Below are 21,535 nucleotides of genomic sequence, written 5' to 3' on the forward strand. Positions count from 1 at the left end.
AGTTTAGGACTGTTCAGCATGGAGAAGAGATGGCTGAGGGGGGGATATGATAGAAGTCTGAAAAATCATGAATGGAATGGGTAATTGTGAATCAGTTATTTACTCTTTCAAATAATACAAAAACTAGAGGATACTTCATGAAGTTAGTAATTAATACATGAGAAACAAATCAGAGAAAATTCTTTTTCACTCACTGCACAATTAAGCTCTGGAAATAATTGCCGGAGGAAGCGATAAAGGAAACTAGTGTGGCTAGGTTTAAAAAAGGTTTGAAAAAATTCTTGGAGAAGTCCATAAACTGTTATTAACCAGATACATTTTGCTTTCCTTCCACCTTTCTTAATGTGTAGAAGCACAGTCCAGATGTATTCTACACATTAACAGGTCGATACAGTAAGGTCGAGGTAGAAACAGTGAGGTAGTGTCAGGCGCACCCTTCCTCCCCGCACGCACAGTTCTCTTCACTAACTCCCCGATTCTCTCTTCTAATCGCATGCAAATGCATGCCGCGGCTTTAAAGCGGTAGGGAAGGGTTATGCCCGCGTAACCCATTTTACTGTATAGGCGCTTAATACAGCACCTATACAGTAACCTGGGTGCGCTGGTAACTGTCATTTCAAATGACATTTGAAATGACAGGCACCAGGAAGTGTAAAAATCAAAATTTTTAAATACCTGTCGGAGGGCAGCGTGGGTCCAGGCGGCCGGCGGGATCCGGGGGGCCGGTGGTCGCGTGTTAAATCTAGGCCGCGGGCGGGTGGGTGCCTGTTCCGGGCGGCGGGTGGACGCGCGTTAGTTTCAGACGGCCGCGTGGGTCCAGGCGACCGGCGGCGGCGGGAGCCGGGTGGTCGCGTGTTAAATCTAGGCCACGGGCGGGTGGGCGCCTGTTCCAGGCGGCGGCGGCAGCGGCGGCGGGGGGACACGCGTTAGTTCGAGACGGGCGGCGGGTGGTCGCGTGTTAAATCTAGGCCGGGTCCGCACAGGCGCGCATTCATTCACTGCCGGTGGGGGCTGCCTGTGGGGGCGCCTGTGCGGACCCTGTGCGGGGCGCCTGTGCGGACCCCTGCGATTCGGCGCTGAAGGCGTGACGTCACGGCATGTGACTGCCTTGAGCGCCGAATCGCAGGGGTCGCACAGGCGCGCATTCATTCATCCAGGCGGAGGAGCCGGTGGCGAAAGCAGCCGGCTCCTCCGCCTGGATGAATGAATTCATTCACTGCCCGGTGGGGGCTGCCTCTCCGGCAGCCCCCACCGGCAGTGAATGAATGAATGTGCGCCTGTGCGACCCCTGCAATTCGGCGCTCAAGGCAGTCACATGCCGTGACGTCACGCCTTCAGCGCCGAATCGCAGGGGTCGCACAGGCGCGCATTCATTCATTCACTGCCGGAGGCAGCCCCCACCGGCAGTGAATGAATGCGCGCCTGTGCGGACCCGGCCTAGATTTAACACGCGACCACCCGCCGCCCGCCGGCCGTCTCGAACTAACGCGTGTCCCCCCGCCGCCGCTGCCGCTTGGAACAGGCGCCCACCCGCCCGCGGCCTAGATTTAACACGCGACCACCCGGCTCCCGCCGCCGCCGGCCGCCTGGACCCACGCGGCCCTCCGACAGGTATTTAAAAATTTTTATTTTTTTTCTGACAGGTTTTATGTGTCCCACATCATTACATTTTCTCGATCATCTCTGTATCGCTTTTTTTTAAAATTGTGTTTTATTGTTTTTGAGTATCTTAAGCGGTGTCGATGGATTTGTTACTAGACTCACAGTCCTAACTCCTACTAGGGGGAGGCGGTAAACTAACACGTTACGGCCGCGGCAAAACAGTGCGTTACTAATGAGAGAACCTGAGTGCCCGTTACGGTATCGGAGGGGAATAGCTAATTCTTTCATTATACAGCTAATTCGTTCATTTACATGCCGGGTGCGGGAAGGGTTACGCGTCTGTTTTAAGAAGCGCTACGGACGCGCAAAACTGGAGACTGTATCGCTGGTTTGCCTTACCCGTCCGAATTGTGCGCAGCGAGCTCGTTACAGACGAGAAATCTTCAACTGAACTTTACTGTATTGAGCTGTAAGAAAGCTGGAAGGAAAGCAAAACGATTACCGGCATGGTTAAAAGGTGAAGTGAAAGAGGCTATTTTAGCCAAAAGATCTTCATTCAAAAATTGGAAGAAGGATCCAGCAGAAGAAAATAAGATAAAGCATAAGCGCTGGCAAGTTAAATGTAAGCCATTATTGATAAGACAGGCTAAGAGAAAATTTGAAAAGAAGTTGGCCGTAGAGGCAAAAACTCACAGTAAAAACTTTTAAAAATATATCCAAAGCAGAAAGCCTGCAGGAGAGTCAGTTGGACTGTTAAATGATCGAGGGGTTAAAGGGACACTAAGAGAAGATAAGACCATTGTGGTAACATGCCATTGAGATTGTTCTCTCGCAGATGTTGCAAGACGATGCAGACATCCAGTGATGGGAGCTCGGTGTTTGGGAGAAAATCAATGTTATTTATTTATTTTATTTATTTTGTTTTATATACCGGCAACCGTTTGCACATCGTGCCGGTTTACAGATAACTTACAACCAAAGGATATATAGGCAAGGCCTTTACAAGGAACAGTGTGTAACATAAATGCAGTAACATAGCAATTAACTAGAAAAAATAAGATAAATAAGGGGAGGGAGGGGTAGGGGTAGACGAGACAAAGGAAGGGAAGGGGGGAGGGTGAGAGTGGATACATAAGGAGAAGCTATGTACAGGGATTGTCAATGTGTCATCTAAACATACGACCACACAGAAGTAGAGTAGGTTGTGAAAAATCTCGTTCACCATTTTCTGGAAAACTGCTGGGGGATTGAAGAGCCCAAAGGGAATCTCTAAGTATTCATAATGTACATCGCAAGTATTAAATGCAGTTATCTACTCGTCCCCAGCCTTGATAAGAATACGGTTATATGCACCCCTGAGGTCCAGCTTTGTAAATATTTTGGTGCCTTGTAGGCAATGTCCTCCTTTGTGATAGCATTCAGGCTGCGATAGTCTGTGCATGGCCTGAGAGAGCCTTCTTTCTTTGCGATGGGGAAAAAGGACGGAAAAATCCACATTCCAGATTTTCCCGAATGTAATCGGACATGGCTCGAGTCTCAGGAAGAGAAAGGGGGTAATCCTGTCCATGCTGGGATTTTGTTACTGGGATGAGCTCAATGCTGCAATTGTACATACAATGAGGTGGTAGAACTTTTGAATTTTTCTTCTAAAAGACATCTTTGTAGTCCATGTACGGTGGGGGAAGACTGGAACGTAAGGTAGCCACGGTCATAAGACGAGAAGGTTCTAACAACTTGGAATCCCCGGCATACTGGGTGGAGCTGGTAACTGAGGTATCGGATGGCTAGAGGTTACGAGGGGTTGTGGTGCAGGTGGAGGCAGCACCACTGCAGTGGTCAAGTTGTTTAGGCGAGTGGATAGCCGATCCACGGAGGTGGCCAGAAGTTCTGAAGTTCATTGCTGCTCATGTAACAATTTCTTTGGTTTCGCAAATGGCGTGTCCATGATCTCTTCTCAGTTCTCATCTAATTTGTACCCTTTCCGACAAGTTCACCTTCCCTCTATGCAGGTCCAGATTTCCAGGCTTCTGGTCTTCCTCTAATTTGGTTTGCATATCCTTGTATGTTAAGCAGTATATTATTAGTGGTTAGCAGAATATCAGGGGCTGTCAAAGTTTACTCATGTAATCCCATCTAAGATTTGTTTTAATGTTGCTTCTGGTCTACTTTGTACCCAAATGTATTTACCCATTCCCATAGTTTAACGAATGTATTTACTCTCTCGGTATTTTCCTGCGCTTTTAAGATTGTATCAACTTATTTGTAATCATTTGCGGTCTCCCGGGCTGACTCATAGTATTTATTATATAGTTGTAGTTCCTTGGTTCCAGTTTCTTGTATTTCCTGTTCTATATATTGCCATCGTGCGAAGTTTGCAGGTTCATTGTAAACTGGTGTGATTTGTATGTCATACAGGAACGCTGGCATATAAAAGTTAAAAATAAATAAATAAATAAAATGTAGCCTGTGGGCTAGACCCAGAATAGCCTGCAGGGAAGTCAAGTCCGTTGGATCCATGGCCTCAGCAACCTGTTATCTGTGGGCCCTTGGGCTGAGGCAGGATTGACACCCTGCAGGTTCCCATTATCAGCAGACAGACACAGATGAAACAGAGACCCAGTGGGAGTTTTGCTTGTACCAGCCCTCATTCTCCTTGGGTTGCACATTTTGGGTGCTGGGGCTGGCAGGTCTTAAGTGGGGTCTCTGCTGATGGCAGAAGTGGTGGTCCTTGGTTAGCTTGGGTTGTAGGGAGGAAGAGGTCAGACGTGTCCAAGATCCAGGCGAAGGTCAGAGGCTGATGGTGGTCAGGTGAGTTCGAGATCAGGCTGTGATCAGAGGCAGACATTGGTCAAGCGTATCTGAGATCAGGCAGAGGTCAAGCTAGATATCCATCTGAGAGGAGGATGAATAGACAGAGCAGGCAGGCTAGGAAAAGAACAGGCGGGCAATGAGGAAGGAGATGAGAACTGAAGACAGAACGTTGGAACTGAAAACAAGGAGCTGAAGACAAGACACTGGAAGTAACACGCTCTACTACAGGAGTAGGTGGACCTGTTGCTGAAGTGATGAGGGTAGGAGCGAGTGAGCCCTTTATAGGGCTTTAGTGGTGACATCAACATCTGGCACCAAGGGGCTTTTCCTGCCACTTGGCCCATTAAATTAGCAGAGGTCTGGTGTGCACATGCCTAAGGGAGAGATATGTCAGCTGGGGCCGGCGGTGTCTGGCAGAGTGAGGATTTGGCAGCGTCTTGGCTCGGCAGAGTGTGGTGGACTGCCAATTGGAGTATGGGCAGCGTGTCTGGAGCAGGCAGGAAGGGACTGGCCAAGGAGGCGAGTGCAGCGGTCTACATGAGCAGCCTGTGGACTGCCAAACATAACAGCATATTTCTTATAGATCTTAGTCTATTTTCCAGCATTTCGCATTTATAGTGCAGACTTAGATTATTCTTAATTTCTGAGGCTAATGAGGATTGTATGTTGGTAATTGCTCTAGACTGAGCACCTACATTACGTTAAATAGCCTCAATCTATTATCCATCTCAGATAATTTAGAAGATACACCAGATGAAAACTGACAAATGTGAGAAATAAAATTTAATAAAGAAGTCTCAATACTTGAGACAATTCTCCGTATATCTTTTAAAGAAATATCTATGTTCCTTAGAAGTAGTCAGAATAGCCAAATTATCCCCATTCTCAACAGTAGGAAATTGTGCAGGATCTGGAATGACACACAGATTCACTTGCATCTGAAGTGGAGACAATTGAATTTGATAAGGATACAACCTCAGAGCCATGCAACAGGGGCTTCTCCTAAATATCAGCTAACAAAGTAAATGACAAACTTCCATTAAAAGGTCTTCCATTAAGTAAAGTGCTCATGGGGAACAAGTGGAGGAGATCTTTCCTCTAGACTCAAATACATTGTGCAATTCTATACTCGTGCAATCCTGCAATATTTGTTGGCTTTTATCACATGATGAGCCATAGGTCCTTTTAATGGAATAGAGCTGTGTGATGTAGAAAATTTTCCCTTTCTTTTTCATCTCATTTCCAAACAGAAGAAAATGAGCATAATGTGCATGTTCCTTCTGCTTTGGTAGCAGCACGCCGCTGCTCACCACATTTTGAAGGCCCCAGACAGTCAGGTGACTCTGACTTCGGGTGGCCAGGTAGTGCCTGTGGCAATACACTCAGGCAGGACCAAGTATAGGAAGCTGCTTCTCCCTTGCTGTGAGTTTTTGATGGAATGTGCTTTATTGTTTTTCATGAACTTTGGTTCCAGAAGATCATCCAGGCTTTACTACTAGAGTGAGTAAAGTCAAAATCCATGATAATATCCTCCCAATATTTTCTTCATGCAGAGTTCAGGGATACTAGTAATTTATTAATCTTATCTTGGTCACCAGTTCTGAAGAACTCTTTCAATAGTTGCCCTGTTTCTGGTTGTCAGTATTGTCTATAATTATTCCAATAACCTTTTGGGATAATATTTTTTTGGCATGTCACCTTTTTGTTTATCAGTTTCCAAGCTTTAATTTGATTGTTCATTTGGTCCTCTGTTGGCCTTGGACCCAACAGGGCCATGGTTTTAAGGTTATGGCAGGTATCTGTAATCCATGTACATGTATATAGTAATGTGTTGGCTCTTTGGAAAATTGCCAGTAATTGTTTGAAGTATTCATGCTTCTCCTTTGAAACAAAACTTAAAAATGGATTATAAATGGGTTTTTTTTCCATTGAGCTGAAAGGGTGTGCCTGGTTATTTAGGCAATGTCTTAAGCAACTAACCATTTTTCAAATTTCTTTGGTTCTATCTGTTGACAGAGAAAGTTGTCACATGATCAGTTGTAATAATTATTGATATACTGTTTGTTGTAGTGGTTGACATGAAGATATATGAGGTGTCCGTCCTCCCCCCCCACCCCAAAAGGCTGAGCACCTAAGTTAGCCAGCCAAATTTTGCTACCTAAGTTAAGCTGATTTTGAGTCTAATCTTACCACTTAATGCTTACACCAGGTGTATGCAACTTCAGTCCTCAAGTGCAGCAAACAGGTCTGCTTTTTAAGAATTCTACAATGATTATGCATGAGATATATTTGCATGCACTGCCTTCGTTGTATACAAATGTATCTCATGCATAGTCTTCGTAGATAGCCTGACAGACCAGTTTGCGGCACTTGAAGACCGGAGCTGCCAATCCCTGGTTTAGGCACAAGGCCCCTCTGGGCCAGATAATCCTCCTCCATACTGCATCATTACCCCCTATCTCCATGCCTTGGACCTCCCTCCCTACCTCATTGGCAGCTCAGGAAAAGGAGAAGAGGAAAGGCAAGCGCTCTTGTCTCTCTGGCTCCATGAGGCAAAATGGCACCAGCCACCTTCTCACAGAAGTAAAGGAAATCCTAAGGTCAACTTGTGCCAATTTATATTGTGGAGCAGGTAGCAGTCGTGCTCTCCTGCCCCTTTCATTTGTTCTTGCGCTGCCAGTGAGTTTGGCAGGAAAGATAGGAGAGGAGTTTGGAGGCCCAGAGGGTTTCTACAGTTCAGTCTGGGCAAAGGGGGTAAAAGCAGGAAATTGCAGTCCATATTAGGCCTGCTCATAGCCCCTAGAAGGAAATTTAAAAACTTAACTGCACCTCCTGGAAGTTTAGTTAGATTTTTGCGATAGTGGGCGGTGGAGGGTTGGGATGGAGTTTGTGTAAATCATGTTAACATGATTTGCATTAACTCTATTGTAATATTAATGAGTTGCTTTGCAAGTATTTTCATGACAGACAACTCATTAATATTTTTATCATGTTATTTATTTATTTATTTAACATTTTTCTATACCGAACTTCATGACAAGCTTCATATCAGGCCGGTTTACATCAAACTTAGGGATTAACTGAAACATAACCATATAGCAGGAAAGCCGAAGCGTAGTTACAAATAACAGGGAGAATGAACTTGGGGGCTAGTGTAGCCAGGAAATAAAGGACAGAAAAAACTGGAGAATGAGAACGTATGTTAGTCTGCATTATCTCCATGTAAACGTTAACGCAGACTAATACATAAGCATATTAAGACTAACACAGCATTAGTGCGTATTGCACCTTTAAAATGTTTCTAGTCCTCATGCATCTAATTATGATAAAATAGTTGCTTGTACAATATCCCTAAATGATATTGAGATTACATGAAAGATGAAACAGTGTTTGTTAATGTTTTTCTGTTACTGAGCTTGCCTTGTGCGATTTGTATTGTACCAGTGTGAATTAGAACAGGAACGAAAGCAGCATGAAGAGACACTGTCTGCCACACATGAAGAGGAGAGGTTCAAGCTGGAAACAATATCTCGTGATCTGGAATTAAAATGGACAGAGAATCTTAGGTGCGTTTTAGCTCAAGAAGCATACAAGGAACAAGAGAACAGAATAATTAAACTGTTAGATTACATTTTCTGCTTTTGTTTGTTTACAATCAGACAAGAATGTACTAAGCTTCGTGAAGAGCTGAAGATTCAGCATGAAGAGGATAAAAAGTCTTCCATAACGCAGCTTATACAGCTGAAAGATCGAGAGATAACTGCTGCTAGAGATGGCTGGCAAAAAAAAGTGGAAGATCTTCTAGACCAGGTAGCCAATGCAACTATGTTTTAGAATCTCACCCAAGACATAAATTTAATGTAGATTGTTTATTGTTAGAGGCTTAGTTTCATCTCAGAGCAAATGTTTAGCTGCTATTGTATTGGAATCTAAGCTTATATTTTAAGTTTAGTGATGAAAAATGTTTTAAAGCAGTACATTTTGAGGTTGAATTTGTATTATGATAAATCATTACAAAACTACTACTTGTTGGCAAGAAACTTAATTCAGGAATTCATATTATAATTTAAGAGTTTGAAAATTTGTATGATCCTGTAATTCCTTCTATGAAATTAATTTGAACTCATAGTTCTAATCAATATTAATACTCAAGTTTCACTGCTAGGGAGATTTTCAAGCTGTGATATATCACAGGAAGTCCCATGATAGTTTGCCCCTCCCTGGCAAAATATTGTGGTATTCGTGCGGTGCAGGAGAAACTCGCAATAAAAAATTGCACCATAAAACTGTCCCAGAGTGCATGATAGCGGCCTACCTCAACCAGGGCTGCCATCACTTTTAGGACCCAAGGGCCAAAATTTCCCCCCCCCCCCCCCCCCCCCATATTTACTAAAAAGCCCCTGGGGGTCAATAGCAAACCCTGCCCATTCTTCTCCACAATTTAAAAATAAAAATTTTTAAATTCTTGACTACACCCTGCCCCCTTTCCCTAACCCCTCCCCAAGATATCCAGTAAAACAACCCACCAGAGACAAATGGCCCCCTTCTCCAGTCCTCGACTGCCACAATCAGGCCAAGTTTTCAGGATATCTGCAATGAATGTGCATGAGATTTGCATACAATGGAGGCAATGCATAAAACGTTTCTCATGCATATTCATTGCGGATATCCTGAAAACCTGGCCTGTTTGTGGCACTCGAGGACTGGAGTTTGCCATCACTGGTCTAGGTCCTGTCCCAGTCTTTGACCCATCACATGATAGGGGCAAGATCAGGTTGTGCCTGGGCCCAGAGCAAGGGAACTTTCCAGACCCTCACTGAACCCCAGGGATGAATTTTGGAGGTACAGGGGAGATCGGGGTGGGTATGGGGGTTTGGCTGCCTCCCTCCCCCCAATCAAAATACAATCTAAAATAATACTTCATTTCTCTCCTTCATCATAAACAAATGATCCATAACCCATATAATTTATTAATCTATTTCTCTCCCAGATCTACAATCAATCTTTCAAAAGACTCACAAAATAACTCTTATTTAATATATATCCATAACTATTACTATGCCTTATGTTCTCTCTTATCCTAGTTCACTCCCCTGTTGTAATGTAATTGCATTCTTATATGCTTGTTATTGTTTTAATGTAAACCGAAATGATATGTAACTTTGCTACATGAATTGCGGTATATAAAAATGTTAAATAAATAAATAAATAAATAAATAAATTAGACCATAGGACCATTTTTCCAGTCAAGGGTGGGGGGAGGAGTTTGAGGCCACTAGACCCCAAGGATATGTTTAAATTTGGACTGGGGGGGTTGCAGGTGACTTGATCCTGAGGGGGGGGGTACTTTGAAGAGGGGCCATTTGTCTCAGGCAGGGGGTTGTATTTTTAATTGTGAGGGTTGCTGCCACTTCTACAGGCGGCGGGGGTGGGTGGACAAAGTCTCCACAGACCCTTGTGTATGTGTTTTAGGCCGCATGGCCCTTTAGTTTTCCCATGGGACCATGGGGGACCCATGCTAGCATCCTGGTGCTCCCCCAGGAATCTATGTACACCTCCCTCAAATGCAATAAAAGAAACATGGCTGCTTATTTCTAAGTCAGCAGTGTTATTTTATTTATATTGAATTGCTTATGCATAAGCTGCTTTTATGCATTAGGCAATTTTATGCAAATATATGTGAAACAGCTTATTTCTATAGGGGAAGAGTACATTGAAGATAACCGTGCAATAAACTACCTTTAAAATGCATTAAAACGCTGTTTAATATGCAATATCATGGCTTAGTAAATCTAGATAATTTTTTAAATTTCAGATCAAAGAAGTGTTTTATATTGTTAGCTTGCTAATTGCTTGGGGCAACTTGAGTTTTTCTGATAAGTGTGCTAGATAACTCACTGTCATAATTACGCTAAAAAAATAGTAAAAGCTGGGGGCTGACTCAGTGATAGTGCTGCACACTGCTATGCAGAGGAACCTGGATTGGATTCCCAGCTCAGGTCTTCTGCCTTCCAGGTTGACTGGGGCTGTGGACGCTACAGAGGCAACGTTCACAGCCCCTAGAGGAAAGGTCATGGCATTACTATCATATAACTGTTCTTCATATAATCATGCGTTAATTGTAAAGCCTGTTGCTAAATTTGTGTTCTCTGTAAACCGATGAGATGTTCCCAACGTTCGTCGGTATATTAAATAAATAAATAAATAAATAAATAAATATAGTGGCATGACCTTTGGCTGAGGGCAGCTGCTGCAATAACAGGACTAAAATATGAGTTGTGAGGGGATATAAAATAGGAGAAAAATCTATTGGTAATTGTGAATGAAGTCTCATTGTACTAGATCCCATCTGATTCCAAATCAGCTAGAAACCCAAAGAAGCAGGAGGAAATTGCTGGATCCCAAAAAAAAAAAAGGCCAATGATCAATGCACTCAAAATAAAAAGAATTAGAAGTTATAATATACAAAAGGGAAAAGCAGGACCACAATCAGTCGCATAAGTAGATGACATTTATTTAGATTTATATTCTGCTTTTCGCAGTTTTTTCAGCGCTTCAAAGTGGATTACATTCAGGTACTGTAGGTATTTCCCTAACCCCAGAGGATTTACAATCTAACGGGTCGATACAGTTATGCCGCGTTAGAAAGAATGCGGCAGTGCAGGGCGCACCCTCGTTCCCCGCACGCACAGTTCTCTTCAGATATCGCTCGATACTCTATTCAAATTGCTTGCAAATGCAAGCCGCGTCTGCGAAGCGTTAGGCGAAGCATTAGGCCCGCGCAACCCATTTTACTGTATAGGCGCTTAATACAGTGCCTATACAGTATCCTGGGTGCGCTGGTACCTGTCATTTCAAATGTCATTTCAACTGACATTTGAAATGACGGGTACCAGGAAGTGGATGGTTTCCCCCCTCCCGAAGCAATGCAGGAGGGGGGAAACCATCAAAACTAAAACAAAACTCACAACCAAAACTAAAACAAACCTAGATGTCACTTTCTGAATCCCCCATCTCTATGCGCGTTTATCCAGGCGGCGGCGGGAGCCGGTGGGTGGGTGGGCGCCCGTTCATCCAGGCGGAGGCGGCGGGCGGGTGGGCGCGCGGACGCGCGTTTATCCAGGCGGCGGGAGGCAGCGGGCGGGAGGGCACGCGTTTATCCAGGTGGCGGCGGGAGGCGGCGGGCGGGTGGGCGTGCGTTCATCCAAGCAGAGAGAGCCGGCGGCGAAAGCAGCCTCCAGCAGCCCCCGCCGGCAGTGAATGAATGCACACCTGTTTACGCCCGTGCAATTTCGGCGCTCAAGGCTTGACGTCACGACGCTTGATGTCACGGCATGTGACTGCCTTGAGCGCCGAAATTGCACGGTCATATATATATATATATCTATCAACTTTAGCATTTTATGAGAGCTGTAATTTTTGTAAGCCGCTGTCAGCTCCCATACGGAACATGCGGGATGAAATAATTTTTTTAAGCAAATAACTAATGCAATCGGAGTTCCGTGCAGCATCCTTCATGCAAAAAGAAGGGCTGAATGCAGTTTGAAAGCGGGTTAGTATATATGGAGGTCGTCCATGGTGCAGGACTAACACCAGGTAGAGGGTAGGCGGTAAACTAACAGGTTAAGGACGCGGCAAAATAGCGGGTTACAAAGGCGATAATCGGAGCGCGCGTCACAGTATCGGAGGGAATAGGTAATTCCTTCATTAAATAGCTAATTCGTTCATTTACATATGATATACATGCTGGGTGCGGAAAGGGTTATGCGTCGGTTTCAAGAAGCGCTAAGGACGCGTGAAACTGGAGACTGTATCGCAGGATCGCTTTACGCGTCCCAATTGTGCACCCACAGCGAGTTGCAGACGGGGAATCTCCAACCGCACTTTACAGTATAGACCTGTAAGTTTGTACCTGAGGCAATGGAGGGTAAAGTGACTTGCCCAAGGTCACAAGGAGCAACAGCAGGACTCAAACCCTGGTCTCCTGGTCCATAGCCCACTGCTCTAACCACTAGGATACTCCTCTACTCAAATGCATGTAACTGTTCCAAGAAAGAAGAGCTTTCTTAGAGCTCAGGAAAGCCAGAAGGGGTTTTTGAGTATGTATGGAGATTCCTGTGCAGCCACTACTATGCAAAACTTCTTAGGTTTTTTTTCTTCCACTCATCCAAAAGCATACCTTTTTGCACTCTCTCTGCAGCTACTCATCAAATGTTTTTGATTGCAAAGTTCATCTAATTTATTTTCATTTCTTCATTTTAGTGTCTTTGTTTATTATGTTTTCATGAGTCGCCAAATGAAAAACTTGTTTTTTTTATTAAAGTTGTGAAAATTGAGTGATGTAGCTTCCGCTCTATTTCCAATGATGGACAAGAAACCTGATTTTAACAGATGACCTAGATGTTCCTTCAACATGTCGTTAGCAGATCTCCAAGACCACTGCCTCCATTGTTTAGGACTATCAAATGATGTACCTTTTTAGTAACCTTGCTACAACAACAACAAGGTAGGCTTCATGCTAGGGACAAAGTACAACTAAAACCTCTCCAGCAAGCACATCTAGAATCTAATCCCAGCTTTTGAGTACAATGTCAATAAAGCTCTCAGATCAGATTTGAACAGCCTTTCATTGGGGAGATGGCTTCAACATTTCAGCCTGTTATGGTCTTAGGTAATAAACCACTGAATATTAATAGTCATACATCAGGGATATTTTAAAATTTCAAAACCTTACCTCTAAGCAGTCCCCCAAAGATTTACTGCATGAATACAGAACAGCTCCAATATCTCCTTGCAGCAAATGTAGTACAGCCAGTCCCAACATCATTAAAAAAAAACCAAACAAAACACAAGTTTCTACTTCATGTACTTCTTCATCCTAAAGAAAAACGGTGTTCTTCATACCATCTTGGATATCAAGAATCTCAACAAACATCTAAAGAAAGAAAAGTACAGGATGAACTCTAGGAACCAAATCAATGATAGGCTGATCTCTGAACCTCAAAAGATGCCTACATGCACATCTCATTCAACAAGGCTCATGGGAAATGTTTCATTTTCCCATAGCCTATGTGAATTATCAGTATCATATTCTCTTTTTCAGCTTCTCATAGGCTCTCAAGATGTTCACAAAATGCTTTGTTGTAGTTCCCCTATGAGGAAAGACTATGAGGAAAGACTAAAGAGGTTAGGACTTTTTAGCTTGGAGAAGAGACGACTGAGGGGGGATATGATAGAGGTGTTTAAAATCATGAGAGGTCTAGAACGGGTAGATGTGAATCGGTTATTTACTCTTTCGGATAGTAGAAAGACTAGGGGACACTCCATGAAGTTAGCATGGGGCACATTTAAAACTAATCGGAGAAAGTTCTTTTTTACTCAACCGCACAATTAAACTCTGGAATTTGTTGCCGGAGAATGTGGTTCGTGCAGTTAGTATAGCTGTGTTTAAAAAAGGATTGGATAAGTTCTTGGAGGAGAAGTCCATTACCTGCTATTAAGTTCACTTAGAGAATAGCCACTGCCATTAGCAATGGTTACATGGAATAGACTTAGTTTTTGGGTACTTGCCAGGTTCTTATGGCCTGGATTGGCCACTGTTGGAAACAGGATGCTGGGCTTGATGGACCCTTGGTCTGACCCAGTATGGCATTTTCTTATGTTCTTATGTTCTTATGTTTCTTACTTATTTATGGAAAAAAATATTTTGTGTTTTCCCTTCTTGAATGACTGGATCATATTCAGCAGTACCTTTCAGGAAGCACATGCCTCCACTCTCTGTACAATGAATATCCTTCAATCCATGGGATTCATTATTAATTCCTAAAATCCAGTATGCAACATACACATCTAACAGACTTTTTAGTTGCTTGCCTGGATATCATAGAGGGAAAGGCATTTCTCCCTTTGGAGAGTACATAGTGTAACCAAAATAATCCAAACTCTTTCCAAACAAAAGAAAGTTTCAGCTTGATTCGCCATGAAAATGCTAGGCCATATGGGAACAACTGTTCATTTTATATCATTTGCACTTCTTCTCATGAGATTAGTTCAATAGCACTTAAAGTTCCAATGGAGCCATTATCTACAACAGCTATCACACAAAATAAATAACTCCAACCCTTTTATTCAATCTCTAATTTGGTGGATGAATCTCTCAAATCTGTTGAAAGGACAATATTCTTCCCAATCACAGTTTCAGCTACTAATAAACATAGATGTCTCCTGTCAAGGATGGAGAGTCTATTTGAACAGCTTTTGTTCTCAGTGGACATGGTCTCCACAGGAAAAACTGTTCTACATAAAACAATTATAGTTGAGAATGATCTTCAATACTTTAAATGTGTTCAATCCCTTTTTAAAAGAGAGAGTGGTGGTAATTCAAACAGACAACCAAACAGCAATGTACTACATCAACGAAAAAGGAAGAGCAGGCTCTTTCAACCTTTTAGAGACCAGCAAGATATTGAAATGGGCAATTTCACAAAAGATATACCTGATAGCATTTTATCTTCCTGGAAACCAAAACAGATAATCAACACTTTAAGCCACCAACTACAATCAACAAATGGTCATTGGACCAACATACAGCCACAGAACTGTTTCAACTTTGGGGAACTCTGCAAATAGATCTCTTTGCTGTCCCATATAACAACAAAGTTCCCACCTACTATTCCAAAATACCTGCAAGGAACAGTCTAACAATGGATGCTTTTTCGATCTCATGGAATCAAGGATGACTTTATACATTTTCCCTGATTTCTTTCTTAGCCAAGACAATTAAAAAAAATTAAGAAAAGGGTCTAATGATTTTGATAGCCCCCTATTTTTGGCTATGTCAAATTTGGTTTCCATGGCTTCAACCTCTAACTGTTCAACAGCTAATAAAGTTGAAAATATTCCTATCGCTGACCTCTCAGTGCACTAAATCTTCAATCTTTGCCTCTAGCTCCAACATCTGGATCTTAAAACAGCTAATTTCTTCTAAGCAATTACTAGTAGAAGTGAGTAAAATTCTTCTAGCACTGAGAAAATATTCTACTAGAAGATCTTACCACATTAAATAGAAAACGTTTTCTATCTGCACATGTGTCAAGCAAGACCCTGTTTGGTGATCTATTCCTCTCCTCTCCTCTCCAAGGGAAGTCCTGCCTCACAAATCTGCTTCAATTTTTTGAAGGGGTTAATAAACATGTGGATAAAGGTAAACCAGTAAATGTAGTGTATTTGGATTTTCAGAAAGCGATTGACAAAGTCCCTCATGGGAGGCTTCTAAGAAAACTAAAAAGTCATGGATAGGAGGCGATGTTCGTGGATTACAAACTGGTTAAAAGACAGGAAACAGAGAATAGGATTAAATGGTCAATTTTTTCAGTGGAAAATGGTAACAGTGGAGTACTTCAGGGATCTTTACTTGAACCAGTGCTTTTCAATATATTTATAAATGATCTGGAAAGGAATATGACGATTGAGGTTATCAAATTTGCAAATGATACAAAATTATTCAGAGCAATTAAATCACAAGCGGATAGTGATAAATTACAGGAGAACCTTGCAAGACTGGAAGACTGGGCATCCAAATGGTAGATGAAATTTAATGTGAACAAGTGCAAGGTGTTGCTTATAGGGAACAATAACCCGTGCTGTAGTTACACGTTTAGGTTCCATATTAGGAGTTACCACCCAGGGAAAAGATCTAGGCATCATTGAAATCATCTCAGTATGCTGCAGCAGTCAAAAAAGCAAACAGAATGTTAGAAATTATTAGGAAGGGATTGGTGAATAAAATGGAAAGTGTCATAATGCCACTGTATTGCATCTTGAGTACTGTGTACAATTCTGGTCACCACATCTCAAAAAAGAAATAGTTGCACTGGAGAAGGTACAGAGAAAGGCAACCAAAATGATAAATGGAATGGAACAGCTCCCCTATGAGGAAAGGCTAAAGAGGTAAGGGCTGTTCAGCTTGGAGAAGAGATGGCTGAGGGGGGATATAATAGAGGTCTTTAAAATCATGAGAGGTCTAGAACTGGTAGATGTGAATTGGTTTATTTACTCTTTCAGATAACAGAAGGACTAGGGGGCACTCCATGAATTTAGCAAGTAGCACATTTAAAACTAACTGGAGAAATTTCTTTCACTCAATGCATAATTAAGCTCTGGATTTTGTTGCCAGAGGATGTGGTTAGTACAGTTAGTGTAACTGGGTTTAAATAAGATTTGGATAAGTTCTTGGAGAAGTCCATTAACTGCTATTAATCAAGTTGACTTAGGTAATAGCCACTGCTATTAATTGCATCAGTAGCATGGGATCTACGTAGTGTTTGGGTACTTGCAGCCTGATTTGGACACAGTTGGAAACAGGATGCTGGGCTTGATGAACCCTTGGTCTGACCCAATATGACACTTTCTTATGTTCAGTACCTTTTAAGCCTGTCTGAATCAGGATTGAAAACTGTTTGCCTCAGTGCTACAGGAGCATACCACCAGTGTTCTGCCTTTGTAGTATGTTTGTCAGGATTTTATACTGTATACAAAATTTAATAGGTAGCCAATGTAAAGTGTATAATATGGGAGAAATGTGCTTTTGACAGGTAAGCCAGTTAGGATACGGGCAGCTGTTTTGTTTTGGTTCTCTTTCTGCTTTCTCACAGAACAAGCAGGATGGTAGTCCTCACATATGGGTGACGTTAGTGGATGGAGCCCTGTCACAGAAAACATTTCTGTCGAAGTTTCTATAAAGCTTTGACTGACACTGGCACACTGAGTGCACTGAGCATGCTCAGCCTGCAATTATCCCTGTGACCACAGGTGTCTCCCCTCAGTCTTCTTTTTTCCCTCTGCAGTTAGCATCGCGGTCAGGAGCTTTGTGAGAAATTCTCACAACTTTTCCTCATGGAAACACTTAAAATTTTACTTCACAAATAATTTTTCCCTACACGGGTCTCCCTTCGCATACATTTAATAGACGCTCGGTGAGTACTATGCCCTGTTTTTCGGTCAGTTCCTGCCACCTCACTAACTGTTTCCCCGGCCTACCAACCGAATTGCGGCCTTCCCTCTCCCTATGTTTTCATCCTCAGTTAGCCCCACAGAGCCTGCGAGTGTCCTCCTGCGACCCTCAGCCTGGTTATTAGGGTTAGTGGGATAGGGTCATCCATGGTTACCGTTGCCACCAGGGTCGCTGTTGAATCCATGCCTCCATCAATTCCCTCTGTACCTTCGTGCGGTCGATGCCCCCATCGCTACTGTTGGTACTTCCATCCATGCTGTCCTGCCTCCATCGCTCTCCCCTCGGTCCATCGATGCCATCGATCTCCGCATCAATTCTTTCAGTGCCATCGATGTTCACATCCATGGCACTGATTTCTCCTTGAATTCCATCGATTCCCACATTGATTCTGTTGATGCCGTTGACGCCCACGTTGATGCCATTGACGCCCGGGCTGATGCCTTCGCCGATGCCATCGGAGCCTCCGTGAAGACTGAAGGGTGGCCAATATAACCCCAATATTTAAAAAATGCTCCATGGGCGATCCGGGTAACTATAGATCAGTGAGCCTGACTTCAGTGCCAGGAAAAATAGTGGAAACAATTCTCAAGATCAAAATCGTAGTGCATATAGAAAGACATGGTTTAATGGAACAAAGTCAGCATGGCTTTACCCAAGGCAAGTCTTGCCTCACAAATCTGCTTCACTTTTTTGAAGGAGTTAATAAACATGTGGATAAAGGTGAACCGGTAGATGTAGTGTACTTGGATTTTCAGAAGACATTTGACAAAGTTCCTCATGAGAGGCTTCTAGGAAAAGTAAAAAGTCATGGGATAGGTGGCGATGTCCTTTCATGGATTACAAACTGGCTAAAAGTTAGGAAACAGAGAGTAGGATTAAATGGACAATTTTCTCAGTGGAAGGGAGTGGGCAGTGGAGTGCCTCAGGGATCTGTACTGGGACCCTTACTTTTCAATATATTTATAAATGATCTGGAAAGAAATACGAGTGAGATAATCAAATTTGCAGATGATACAAAATTGTTCAGAGTAGTTAAATCACAAGCAGATTGTGATAAATTGCTGGAAGACCTTGTGAGGCTGGAAAATTGGGCATCTAATTGGCAGATGAAATTTAATGTGGACAAGTGCAAGGTGATGCATATAGGGAAAAATAACCCATGCTATAGCTACACAATGTTAGGTTCCATATTAGGTGCTACTACCCAAGAAAGATATAGGCGTCATAGTGGATAACACATTGAAATCATCAGTTCAGTGTGCTGCGGCAGTCAAAAAAGCAAACAATGTTGGGAATTATTAGAAAGGGAATGGTGAATAAAACTGAGAATGTCATAATGCCTCTGTATCGCTCCATGGTGAGACCGCATCTGGAATACTGTGTACAATTCTGGTCGCCGCATCTCAAAGATATAGTTGCAATGGAGAAGGTACAGAGAAGGGCAACCAAAATGATAAAGGGAATGGAACAGCTCTCCTATGAAAAAAGGCTGAAGAGGTTAGGACTTTTCAGCTTGGAGAAGAGACGGCTGAGGGGGGATATGATAGAGGTGTTTACAATCATGAGAGGTCAAGAACGGGTAGATGTGAATCGTTTTTTTACTCTTAAAGATAATAGAAAGACTAGGGGGCACTCCATGAAGTTAGCATGTGGCACATTTAAAACTAATCAGAGAAAGTTATTTTTCACTCAACGTACAAATAAACTCTGGAATTTGTTGCCAGAGAATGTGGTTAGTGCAGTTAGTGTAGTTGTGTTTAAAAAAGGATTGGATAAGTTCTTGGATGAGAAGTCCATTACCTGCTATTAATTAAGTTGACTTAGATAATAACCACCGCTATTACTAGCAACGGTAACATGGAATAGACTTAGTTTTTGCTTACTTGCCAGGTTCTTATGGCCTGGATTGGCCACTGTTGGAAACAGGATGCTGGGCTTGATGCACCCTTGGTCTGACCCAGTATGGCATGTTCTTATGTTCTTATGTCCCTCATGAGAGGCTTCTAAGAAAACTAAAAAGTCACGGGATAGGAGACTATGTCCTTTCGTGGATTGCAAACTGGTTAAAAGGCAGGAAACAGAGAGTAGGATTAAATGGTCAATTTTCTCAGTGGAAAAGGGTAAACGGTGGAGTGCCTCAGGGATCTATACTTGGACCTGTGCTTTTCAATATATATATAAATGATCTGGAAAGGAATACGATTGAGTTTTTCAAATTTGCAGATGATACAAAATTATTCAGAGTAGTTAAATCACAAGCGGATTGTGATACATTACAGGAGGACCTTGCAAGACTGGAAGATTGGGCACTGAGATTTAATGTGGACAAGTTCAATGTGTTGCACATAGGGAAAAATAACCCTTGCTGTAGTTACACGATGTTAGGTTCCTTATTAGGAGTTACCACCCAGGAAAAAGATCTAGGTATCATAGTGGATAATACTTTAAAATCGTCGGCTCAATGTGCTGCAGCAGTCAAAAAAAAAAAGCAAACAATGTTAGGAATTATTAGGAAGGGAATGGTTAATAAAACGGAAAATGCCATAATGCCTTTATATCACTCCATGGTGAGCTGAGGGGGATATGATAGAGGTCTTTAAGATCATGAGAGGTCTTGAACGAGTAGATGTGAATCGGTTATTTACACTTTTGAATAATAGAAGGACTAGGGGGCATTCCATGAAGTTAGCAAGTAGCACATTTAAGACTAATCGGAGAAAATTATTTTTTACTCAATGCACAATAAAGCTCTGGAATTTGTTGCCAGAGGATGTGGTTAGTGCAGTTAGTGTAGCTGGGTTCAAAAAAGGTTTGGATAAATTCTTGGAGGAGAAATCCATTAATGGCTATTAATCAAATTTACTTAGGGAATAGCCACTGATATTAATTGCTTCAGTGGCATGGGATCTTCTTAGTGTTTGAGTAATTGCCAGGTTTTGTGGCCTGGTTTGGCATCTGTTGGAAATAAGATGCTGGGCTTGATGGACCCTTGGTCTGACCCAGCATGGCAATTTCTTATGTTCTTAACTCCGAAATGGCATCCCCACAAGAGGGCATTTCAGGGACTCCTGCTCAGACTCCCCCTGGTGCTAACATGGACCCAGGGCCTTCTCTTGGTTAGAATTTTTCCAGGGACTGCAAGCCTTCATGCAGGCGCAATCAGCCCCGGCTGCGACCCAGGTCCAACCCCAGCCAGGAGCAGCTGACCCTCCCGGCCCTGCTCGGGTGCCACGAAACATGCCTCGCCTCACCAAGAATTTTACTGATAGGGACCCGGACAACTCAGACAATGATGGTGCCTCACTGAATGAAGGGGAAATCCTTCCAGGCCTGGAATGGGCGTTGTCGACCACAGCCTTCCAAATGATAGTAAATTGCTGGGGCCTTCCAGCCGTGGACCTACTGGCCACCTCTCTCAGTGCCCAAGTCCCCAGGTTCTTCAGCCGCAGACAAGAGCTACACTCCCAAGGGATCAACGCTCTCATCCAGACCTGGCCAGAGGAAGACTTCCCCCCATGGCCACTACTGGGCAAGATCATCCGCAAGATAGCACACCACAGGGGACTAGTTCTACTGGTGGCCCCGAATTTGCCAAGATGCCCATGGTACGCAGACATGCAAAGACTCCTTGCAGGGAGCCCCTCTGTACCTACCTCCACATAGGGACCTTCTCCAGCAGGGCCCAATTCTTCACGAAGATCCATCTCAATTCTCTTACAGTATGGCCCTTGAGAGGACTCGCCTGAAGAAGCGCGGTTATTTGAAGGCCATGATTGACACCTTGCTCCGAGCGCGCAAGTTCTCAACATCTCTGGCATACATACGGATCTGGAGAATATTCGAAACCTGGTGCAAAGACCGCGGGATTTTCCCACAGACGGCCAAGATCCCCATGATTATGGATTTTCTACAGGACGGTATGAAGAAGGGGTTGTCACTCAACTCCCTCAAGGTCTAAGTAGCAGCCCTCTCCTGCTTCAGAGCCGAAGTGAATGGAATCTGTTTATCAGCTGATCTGGATTTGGCCCGTTTCCTAAAAGGGATTAAGCAACTTCGGCCACCCCTAAAGTGGCAGGTGCCCCTGTGGAACCTCAATCTGGTATTAGACTT

General features: G+C 43.2%; 1 protein-coding gene across 1 annotated transcript in view; it reads left to right on the forward strand.

The window, feature by feature from the left end:
* The window catches only part of FAM184A (family with sequence similarity 184 member A), a 474,419-nt gene that overhangs the window by 275,962 nt on the left and 176,922 nt on the right, over positions 1–21,535 (forward strand). Inside the window, 2 exon segments of the mRNA XM_029596418.1 lie at positions 7,858–7,979; positions 8,073–8,223. Coding sequence (XP_029452278.1) covers positions 7,858–7,979; positions 8,073–8,223 — 273 coding nt within the window.

This window comes from Rhinatrema bivittatum, chromosome 3 (assembly GCF_901001135.1).
Source record: "Rhinatrema bivittatum chromosome 3, aRhiBiv1.1, whole genome shotgun sequence".
Classification (NCBI taxonomy): domain Eukaryota; kingdom Metazoa; phylum Chordata; class Amphibia; order Gymnophiona; family Rhinatrematidae; genus Rhinatrema; species Rhinatrema bivittatum.